The sequence below is a fragment of the Phragmites australis genome, chromosome 3, assembly GCF_958298935.1.
Source record: "Phragmites australis chromosome 3, lpPhrAust1.1, whole genome shotgun sequence".
Lineage (NCBI taxonomy): Eukaryota > Viridiplantae > Streptophyta > Magnoliopsida > Poales > Poaceae > Phragmites > Phragmites australis.
Window position 1 is genome coordinate 17,417,047 of NC_084923.1, and position 11,071 is coordinate 17,428,117.

The 11,071-nt window shown below is 42.6% G+C and overlaps 1 protein-coding gene across 1 annotated transcript; it reads right to left on the reverse strand.

The window, feature by feature from the left end:
- Positions 1 to 8,896: 8,896 nt before the first annotated feature.
- On the reverse strand, positions 8,897 to 10,538 carry LOC133912470 (peroxidase 70-like). The gene is made up of 4 exons (XM_062355222.1): positions 10,191 to 10,538; positions 9,849 to 10,040; positions 9,597 to 9,762; positions 8,897 to 9,471 (listed from the first exon to the last, which is right to left on the reverse strand). Exons 1-4 carry the CDS (start codon positions 10,395 to 10,397, stop codon positions 9,089 to 9,091), a joined length of 948 nt encoding a protein of 315 aa, XP_062211206.1. The 5' UTR covers positions 10,398 to 10,538; the 3' UTR covers positions 8,897 to 9,088.
- Between the last annotated feature and the right edge of the window lie 533 nt (positions 10,539 to 11,071).

Below are 11,071 nucleotides of genomic sequence, written 5' to 3' on the forward strand. Positions count from 1 at the left end.
CTTCCTGCTCTCCAAATATCTTTCAGATGGGGGACAATCTACATTTTCTTTTTCTTTCTTTTTTTTTGAAAGACCGGCAGGAGCTCTGCCCACAATCCGCATCTTATTGGTAATGCAGGTGTGGTCAATCATCTTCATATCTTCATATGCAACACACAGTGCACATGCGCTCTCTGCATGACAGCGTGCTGCGTGTGTGTTTAGTAGGTAGACCTACTAGTATCTTGTTTGTCGCTGTGACTTGCTGCTCTGATTTCTGACTCTGCTTTTCCTCTCTGACCAAAAGATCAGCACTCATAAACTCATCTTTCATGTGGTAGTGATAGTAGACTGAGTGTTGTTTACAAGCATGCTTAACAGTCACCAACAGAAATGTGGTTGGTTCTAATCATGTGGTAGGCACAACAAGACGACGATGCCATATCCGTGGCAAGGACAGCAGATTATCCTTGCACGTCTTTGCATGAATCCTTTACGTATTTTTACAATATATGGGTTTTGCTCATTATATTTATATAATTTTAAATAAATCTTAAAGCTCTAATCATATGAAGAAAGTGTGTATCTTTAGTCTCACTTTGCTATGAATGTGGTTGAAGATTAACTTAAAAGGATTTTTCTCTTTCACCCACTTAGTATGTATGGATGAGATGACTAGAAGAATATATGTGCATACTTGCTCGTCGGGCCATGGCCGGGGCAGGGGTGGTGGGCACGGGCACGTGGCACCTGCATGAATGGTCCACTAAAATCGGATCCAGTTCCTTACGCAGATGTAGCCTCCTTTTGCGGCTTCATTCTTTTTGCTTTATGAGCAAACTGATAAATATATGGAAATTGTATTGGAAAGACTCCAATCGTGGCAGTGTAACCGACTCCGATCGTGGCACGTCTCAACCACGCGGCTCTCCCTCTATATATCTGCCAGTCGTCACCACATAGAAGGGTTGTGCATTCGCACTTATGGTTTTGCCTATTTCTTTCTGTTGTACCATCGCACATAGACTACTCTATCTCATTGCGCCGGCGTGCACCGACGAATGGGATAGCAGGTCTCTGAAACCAGTCACTCTTGGGATCCTGCATCAGAAGAGGGTGAATAAGGTTTTGGGAAGCGCTCGTCATGACTGTTCACGATCTGCTTCCTCTACATCATCGTGTGCTACTTCGTCTATATTGCCACCATCATCGCCATACGCTACATCAAGATCAACTTTAACTAGTTCATCTTCATCATCGCCTACTGCATCTGTAGCCAAAATAGCCCTATTAGGTCATGATTGTGATTTTGATGATTAATGATAACATAGTCAATGAGACTAACATGTTTGTCAAGAATATATGTTAGTAGGTCTCATAGATGCAATACATGAAGAAGCCACTGCAGCCGAGACAAAATTGGACTGAATTGGAGAAGTCCCAAGAAGATTTGCCTCACCGGATGGTCCGGTGCTCTAGGTGTTTGAACTCATTAGAGTATATTTGTCAAATAGGAGAGAGGCTTGAAGACCTTACAGTAAGATTTGGTGTTTGAGTAGAGTGCTTACTGGAGCAATTCTTCCAGAGAAGGTGATGTACTGAAGAATGAAGGTTAAGCCTCAGCGGATAGTCCAGTGATTAGTGGGAGTTGCACCGAAGCATTTCCAGATAAAAGAAGAGAAGGCTTAACCCACCGGATGATCCAGTGTTGAGAAGGATGAATACACCAGAGTATTATTATCAGAGAAGGATGCAGCTGCTGAAGATCGAAGGTTCAACCCATCGGATGGTCCGGTGTGAATGGAATGAACACCAGACAATACACCGGATAATGAACAATACAAAGAAGCAGAACAAAGTTCAAGGCATCAGATGGTCCGGTGATGAAGGCTGTGTAACACCGAAGTATTATTTCCATAGAGGGTTATATTGGCTCAGTTGACTGAAGTCAACTCACCTGATAGTCCAGTCATGAAGTGATGTGCACCGGATGCATACACCAGAGAAATTTACACAGAGAAGAAGGAAAGGCTCGGATGACTCAAGACAACTCACCGAATAGTCCGGTGATGGAGATAAAGTATACACCGGTGTGTCTGGTGTTCACAGAGGCTTGAGTGGGGTCCAAACAGCTAGTTTGTGAGAGTGTACTCACTGAATGATTCGGTGTTAGCACTATTATTCTCACTGGATTATCCAGTGTTAACAGCTTTTCAAAGCCGTTAGGTTAACGGCTAGTGTGTAGGTTTGAGGCTATAAATACCCCTCCACTCAGTCATTTGAAGCTGTGGCGTGCTGTTGGAGTCCAGAGAAGGTCATCTACACCTGAGAAGACATCCAAGCCACCAAATTGCTTAAAGTGATTATTCATGGCGATTAAACATAAGATTAGAGAATGTTTAGCGTTTATAGGCCTAGAGAGAGTATTGCTAGGTGATTGCTGCCTAGAGAGTGGATCAAGGAGTGATCCAACCTTGTACCAAGTGGTACGCCGGCACCTTAGAGTCTTGGTGACTTATCAGCAAGCTTATTGACCCTTCGACTTGGTGTGAAGCGGCGGCCAAGACGATTGTGCACAGACACAGAGACCCTTACCTTAGTAGCTCAAGCTCCGAAGTGATCACGGTGGTAAGGAACAAGAAGAGAGGCTAGTAGTGAGACCTTGCCTTAGTGGCTTGGTGGCTTATCCGGGTGGAGACAATTATTTTTGTGACTTGATGACTCAAGAGCCATGACCGGGTGCCGACCAGGAGCATATCCTTTGTGGAGCTCCAACATGGACTAGGGTGGCATTTATGCATCGATACCACTGGAAAAAAAATTCTTGTGCCGAGTTTGCTCTCTCTACCCTATTTACGTTTTTGTATTTACATTATTGCAATTTACCTTCTTAGATAGGTTGCAAGTGCTTTGATCGGTGGAGTAGACACACTAGATAAACCTAGAGCATATTTAGATAGAAATTGATATAGGTTTATCTTGTGTTATTTTTTAGAGCCAAAATAGTTCTAAGTGTCCTAATTCACCCCCTCTTAGGACGTCACCGATCCCTTCAGCATCGACATCACGGAGGCTTCTGCATCTCACATCGCTATCAGGTACATACACTGCAATCCTACTCGAGTAATCCAGTGAACTAGTCGATATACTACTCGAGTGTTTTAGTCGATACATTTCTCAAGTGAGCTAGTCAAGATTCTTCTCGAGTATCTAGTCGAGACTGATTGGAGTTGATCAAATTCTAGTCGATTCTACTCGAATCTTGTTGGGGCTCATCCGAGCTAGTCGATAATTGATTATGTACATCTATTCTTGTTCATGTTATATCAGGAATTGAATTAAATTACATTTGAAAGTGCTATTATTTTTAACAATCTAAAAACCTTATTGTAGGCACTTTGATTTAACGATGGCTGGTTTTGCTGATGCACTAAGAATGGATAACTTTACCAGTGTGCACTTAAAGAGATGGCAGATCAAAGTCACTCTATGACTTACGGCTATGAACTGCTACCGGGTTGCGTATGGCTGGCCTGAAGGAACTCTTTCCTCTAATGAGGAGAAAAAGTTTAAGAAAGCCAACACACTCTTTTATAGGATATGTTCTTAGCGCTCTTGTCGATTGTCTCTGTGATGTATACATACACATAAAGGACACAAAGGAGTTGTGAGACGCACTGAATGCAAAATTTGGTGTGTCAGATGCAGGTAGTGAATTGTATTTCATGGAGCAATATCATAACTATAAGATGGTTGATAATCAATCAGTAGTCAAGCAGGCTCATGACATTCAATGCATTGTAAAAGAATTCGAACTCCTAAAGTGTATCTTACCCGATAAGTTTGTAGCGGCGGGCATCATTGCCAAATTGCCTCCATTGTGGACGAATTTTGCCACTGCTCTAAAGCACAAGAGACAAGAGATTTCTGTTGAGAGTCTGATCATGTCTCTTTATGTTAAGGAGAAAGCTCGAGCTAAGGATGTGCATAACAAAGGAGGCGATAGATAACCTAGCGCAATTGTGGTGCAATAGTCCTCTATCGACAAGTACAAAAGGAAAAATAACAAGGCCAAATAAGCCACAACTTCAAGAAGAAGATGATGAACAAAGATGATAAACCTTGCTTCGTGTGTGACGAGGTTGGCCAGCCATTGGGCCAAACATTGTTGAGACCGCAAGGGAAGAACGGTTAATCAAGGGAAGAACACCAAGTCTGTCAACGTGACTATTGGCAACACTGGAGAAGAAACTAGTGGGTATAGTAATTTACCTATTGTTCTTTCAGTGAATCAGTCTATCAGTTGGTGGATTGATATCGGGGCTAATGTATACGTGTGTGCTGACAGTTCAATGTTCTCTTCTTATCATGCTGCTCAGGATTCTTCCGTATTCATGGGAAATGGGTCTTATGCTTCTGTTCATGGTGTTGGTACGGTACATCTAAAGTTTACTTTGGGAAAAAGATCATGCAACTGAGGAATGTGCAGCATGTCCCTTTAATAAATAAGAGTCTAGTTAGCGGTTCTCTTCTCTAGAGAAACGGGTTTAAGGTGGTATTCGAGTCCAATAAAGTAGTTATGTTGAAACATGAACTTTTTATTGGTAAAGGCTATGAGTGTGGAGGCTTGTTTCGCTTTTCTCTTTCTGATTTCTACAATAAATATGTCAACCATATATGTGGCAATATTAATGGAGATGAGGCTAACGTTTGACACTTACAGTTATGTTATATAAACTTTGGTTGTATGACTCTGCTTTCCAGCTTGAATTTAATTTCAAATTTTTCTATTGTCAAAGGTTATAAGTGTCAAAGTTATGTGCAATCTAAGAAACCTTGTAAGCCTCACAAGACAGCCGATAAGAGAAATTTAGAACCGTTAGAACTCATACATTCAGATCTGTGCGAGATGAATGGTCTGTTGATGAAGGGTGGAAAAAGATATTTCATGACTTTAATTGATGATGCGTCTAGATTTTGTTATGTGTATTTATTGAAATAAAAGGATGAGGCTCTAGATACTTTAAAATCTATAAGGTAGAAGTTAAAAATCAATTGGAAAGAAAAATAAAAAGACTTATTCTGTGGTGGAGAGTACTTCTCTAGTGATTTCGACTTATTCTGTTAGGAACATGAAATTATTCATGAGAGAACGTCTCCCTATTTGCCCCCCTCAAACGAGGTAGCCGAGAGGAAGAACTGCACCTTAACTAACTTGGTTAATGTTATGTTAGACACTGCGGGTTTATCTAAGGAATGGTAGGGGAGGCCTTGTTGACTTCATTTTATGTTCTAAATAGAGTTCCTATTAAGAATAAGGAAAAAACCCCATATAAAAAAATAGGAAGGGAGAAAACCATCACTTTCTTATTTGCGCACTTGGGGATGCTTGGCGAAAGTCAATGTACCAATAACTAAAAAGCGCAAGTTAGGACCTAAGACAGTGGATAGTGTCTTTTTGAAATATGCTCATCGGAGCATTGTCTATAGATTTTTAGTAATTAAATCTGAGATATCTGACATGCCAGTCGATATAATTATGGAGTCCAGAGATGTCACTTTATTTGAGAGCATATTTCCAATGAAGAATATACATAAGTCTACTAGTCAAACCTCTAAGATAATTTCTGAACCTATCACACCATTTGAGTATTCTGAACAACTAATCGAGCAAGTTCCTGAGGAGGATGATAGTGAAGCTCCAAGAAGGAGTAAGAGACAAAAGACAATAAAAATATTTGGTGATGATTTCACTATGTACCTTATGGATGACACTTCTAAGTCATTTCAGAAGCATACGCATCTCCAGATATAGACTACTGAAAGGAGGCTGTTCGTAGAAAGATGTATTCCATTCTTGCCAACGGGACTTAGGAAGTCGCAGATCAACCTTATGGTTGTAAACCTGTAGGCTGTAAGTGAGTGTTCAAAAAGAAGGTTAGGCCTGATGGTACTATCGAAAAGTATAAGGCTTGGCTTGTAGCCAAGGGTTATACCCACAAAGAAGGCAAATATTTCTTTGATACTTATTCATCTGTCACTAGACTGATCATGATAAGAGTACTACTCTCCTTTGCTGCCTCACATGATTTTCTCGTTCATAAGATGAGCGTTAAGACAGCTTTTCTTAATGGAGAGTTGGATGAGGAAATCTATATGGATCATCTTGATGGGTTTGTCGTAGAAGGTTAGGAGGACAATGTATGTAAGTTGCTGAAATCTTTGTATAGCCTCAAACAAGCTCGTAATCAATGGCATGAGAAGTTCGATAGAGCATTAACATATGTGGGCTTTGGTATTAATGAAGCTGATAGATGTGTGTATTATCACCATGGTGGAAGTGAGAGAGTTATTATGTGCCTGTATGTTGATGATATCTTGATTTTTGGGACAAATCTTGATGTGATTAATGAGATCAAATCATACATATCTATAAATTTTGATATGAAAAATCTGGGAGAGGTTGATGTGGTCTTAAACATTAAATTGATCAGAGGTGAAAAATGGAATTACACTTCCGCAATCCCATTATGTGATAAAGATCTTGAGCCGCATTGGGTACATGGACAGCAAGATCGCTCCAACACCTTATGATCCTAGCTTAATATTTCAAAAGAATAGAAGAATTGCTAGGGATCAACTGAGATACTCTCAGATAATCGGATCACTCATGTGCCTAGCTAGTACTACAAGGCCTAACATCTCATTTGCTGTGAGCAAATTGAGTCGGTTTACTTCTAACCCGAGTGATGATCACTGGCATGCGTTTGATTGAGTCATGCGCTACTTGCTTGGTACTATGAATTTTAGAGTTCACTATACTAGGTACCCATTTGTATTGAACGGTTATAATGATTCAAATTGGATATCCAATATTGATGAGATTAAGGCCACAAGTGGATATATATTCACTCTTGGCGGTGCTGCTGTTTCATGAAGGTCTTGCAAACAGATCATATTGATGAGGTCAACCATAGAAGCAGAACTCACAATATTAGACACAGCCACAGTTGAGGCAAAATGACTGCATAAGCTCTTGATGGATTTACCAGTGGTCAAAAAATCGATACCAGCTATCCTTATGAATTGTGATAATTAAATGGTTATTGTCAAAGTGAACAGTTCTAAGGACAATATGAAGTTCTCAAGACATGTAAAGAGAAGATTGAAATCAGTTAGAAAATTAAGAAACTCCAGAGTAATAGCGTTAGATTATATCCAAACGACTAAAAACCTAGTAGATCAATTTACAAAGAGACTATCACTAAATGTGATAGATAATGCATCGAATGAGATGGGTATGAGACTCATGTGAGTTACACAGTAGTAGTAACCCAACTTATGTGATCTGAGATTATGTGAATTAGGACCTGAAAACAACAAACTATTGGTTAACTGAAGATGAGTACCACACAACCTACTCGAGTAAATATACAAGACTCTCGAAATCTGTAAGGCAGGTTGGTTATTGCCTTAATGTGTTCTGTTGACTTTAATTAGCGAAGATGTTAACCTACAGGGCATTCTTGAAAAAACACACCTATATGAGTCTGACTGTTGATCAAGTCTATGAGACTTGAGTGGTCTCTAATAAACTCATGAAGAGACTATGGAGTACGGCTTATTTGCTCCATCAGGGGGTAGACTAATAGCAGCCAAGGATCAGTTCAACTTCAAGTGAAACTTGTTTTCACAAGACTTGCAATTCAAGGCTTATCCATTGTCCAAGTTGTGAATGAGTGTAGCTTGATGTTTTAGGTAGATGTACAACTTAACAGTCTCCACTGAAACACTGATATATTAAACAGTATTGAGAAAATATTTGTGAGACTTTGAGATCTGATGGGGGATTGTTAGAATATATGGGCTTAGCCTATTATATTTGTATAATTCCAAATAAATTTCAAAGGTCTAACCATGTGAGAGAGGTGTTTATCTTTAGTCGCACCTTACTAGTGGATGTGAATGGAGATCAATTTAAAAGGGTATCTCTCCTCCATATACTTAGCATGTGTGGATGAGAGGACTAGAAGAACACACACGTGTGCTCGCTCGCCGCGTTGCGTCGTGCCATGACCGGGGCAGGGGCGAAGGGTGTGGGCACACGACACCTACATGAATGGTCTGCCGAAATTGAGTTCAGTTCCTTACGCAGATGCGGCCTCCTTTTGTGGTTTTATTCTTTTTGCTGCATGGGCAAACGGATAAATATATAAAAATCGTGTTTGTCAAGACTCCGATCGTGGCGGCGTAACCGACTTCGATCATGGCATGTCTCAGCCGCACGACTCTCCCTCTATATTTCTGCTAGCCGCCGCCACAAAGAAGGGTTGTATATTCACACTTAGGGTTTTGTCAATTTTTTCTCTGTTGTGCCGTCGCACATATACTACTTCATGCCGTTGCGCTGGCATTCACCAACGAATGGTAAAGCAGGTCTCCGGAACCCGTCACTCTTAAAATCCTACACCAGGAGAGGGCGAATAAGATTTTTTGAAGCACTCGTCGTGACTACTTATGATCTGCTTCCTTTACATCATCGTGTGCTACTTTATCTACATTGCCACCGTCGTCGTCGTCTGTTATATTGAGATCAACTTTGACTACTTTATCTTCGTCATCACCTACTGCATCGACATCATAGGGGGTTTCTGCATCTCACGTTGCCATCGGGTACATACACTGCAATCCTATTCGAGTGTTTAATCGTATGAACTAGTCAATATACTATTCGAGTGTTTTAGTAGATATATTTCTCGAGTGAGCTAGTCAAGATCCTTCTCGAGTATCTAGTCGAGGCTGATTGAGGTAAATCGAATTCTAATCAATTCTTCTTAAATCTTGTCAGGACTCGTCCGAGCTAATCGATAATTAATTATCTGCATCCATTCATGTTCATGTTATATCAAGAATTGAATTAAATTAAAACAGAAAATGCTATTATTTCCCACACTTATTTCATGCACAGAATGCCACTTCACGAACCAATAAAAGCAACAATGACAGAGTATATGTAAGCTTCACCTTGTAGTCTTATTGAACTACTGAACAGTATTAACCCAACTTGACAACTGCGCGTGTTCATCAGTACTTCCATTCACCTGGGCTTTCAGTTCACCTTGGAGCAGCTGAGCCTGATCTCACCCTGATTTCCCGTGAGCACGCCGATGCTGCCCATGCGCACCATGGCCGCGGCGAAGTCGGAGCCAAACTGCGCGGCGCTGGACGCGTAGGCGCGGACGAGCGCGTCGGTCGAGCCGCCGTTGAAGAGCTGCTGGTCGGAGTGGAGCAGCCCGCGCTGCGCCAGCAGGTCGCCGAAGTAGGCGTTGTCAAACGCGTTGGGCGTCGCGTCCAGCGGCGCGAGGTTGCCGTCACCGCCGGACTGGGAGCAGTTGGCCCGGAGCGACGCCGCGTACGACGAGTTGAGGTTGGGCTCGCCGTAGATCCGGCTGCGGAAGTTGGCACACTGCACCTGCCCGATCGTGTGGGCACCTGCACGCATACGCACGCGAGTACCATGTAAGGTTGTCACTCACTCATGTATTGTCAGTACGTCTCGGGTAATTAAACTCTTTTGTGCCCTTAAGGGCACGTGTCCTATATTTACGTGCATGCACCTGAGAGTGCAACCATGTCGGTGGTGCTGAGCCCCTTCCTGGAGAAGCTGCCGATGAGGGTGGCGAGGTCGGAGCTCGGAGCAGGGAGGTCACTGTTGGCCAGAGTGAGGCTCGCGGTGGTGGAGTCCCTCCTCCCGAGGAGCACCGTGTAGGGCGACCCTCCTAACTGCAAAAATTCGAAAGAAAAAAAAATCTGATCTACGTTAACAAGATATGAATGCAGCTACGGGTTTAATCATGCAGTGATCTTACGGCGACGACGGAGTCGCGTGCGGCGACGGCGAGGATGTCGGCGCAGGAGACTGTCCGCGGGCAGACGGCCTCGACCTGCGCCTTGATGCCGTCGACGACGTCGAAGCCCCTGAGCGAGCCCCTGTTGGGGAACGAACCCTGCTCCCCCCTGAAGTTGGCCGTGTCGGCCAGCAGCACCGACGCATCACATCCCTGTCACGCCGCAGCATGCAGTTGTATACTGAATTACCGATTCGATTCCATAGTGCATCGTAACTGATGAGCTGGTATACATTGAAGAAGTGCAAGAGAGTATATGTATGCATGAGGCGGAACAGAGGCGATGAATGTTGAAAGACTTGCTTGGACGAAGCAGTCGTGGAAGTGAAGCCTGAGCAGGGAGGCCCCCATGCGGGGGTCCCTGCTCACCGCCGCCGCCACGGTGCTCCTGATCGTCGCCAGCGCCCTCGGGCACGACATGTCGTAGAACGTCGCTGACAGCTGCGCCGACGCCACCGCAGCCACGCCCAGCAGCAGGATCGCCAGAACAGAAACAGAAGCTGAAGCCATGACGATAGTATCCTGAGGTGCAGGTCAGTTACCACTTGCAAGCGTATGTATTAGCTAGCCATTCCACACTCGCCAGAAGTAGGGGTAGCGGTATATTTAAATGAGCACCGACGAGAAAACGTCTCTTCGAATTTTATTAAGAGAATATCAAGCTTTAAATCTAAACCAGCTTATTAAGATTGTGCTTGACTGACCGTTAATACTGTAAAAGACTTGTGGGGTAGCGATAGCGATACATTTGTCCTGCTGCAGGAGTGTAGCTAGGCGATGATGCAGGCAAATAATCCTATAAGACCTACTTTGGTGTGTTTGAGAATTTAATCTAATATATAGCGTGACATAGGATAAAAATTAGAGTAAAAATTATAGTAAAAACAAATAAAATCATGTATAATAAAAAAAGAAAATAAATTATCATTCAGCATGCTATAAATTAAATTTATACCACAAATACATGAGATCAGGTCAATTATTTTCCGACGATGCATCTCCGTTACGACAGGCTCCCTAATTATGGAAGAACAGCATCGTCTTAATCAGTGGATCCGCAGTGATTAGCTACCACCACTGCGGCTAAGCATGAATGTTCACTCAAACAACGTGCGCGTACAGTACGAATTAACGCAAGATAGTGATGGATTAACGTACACATCCGTCTGTTTGCTTGATTGATA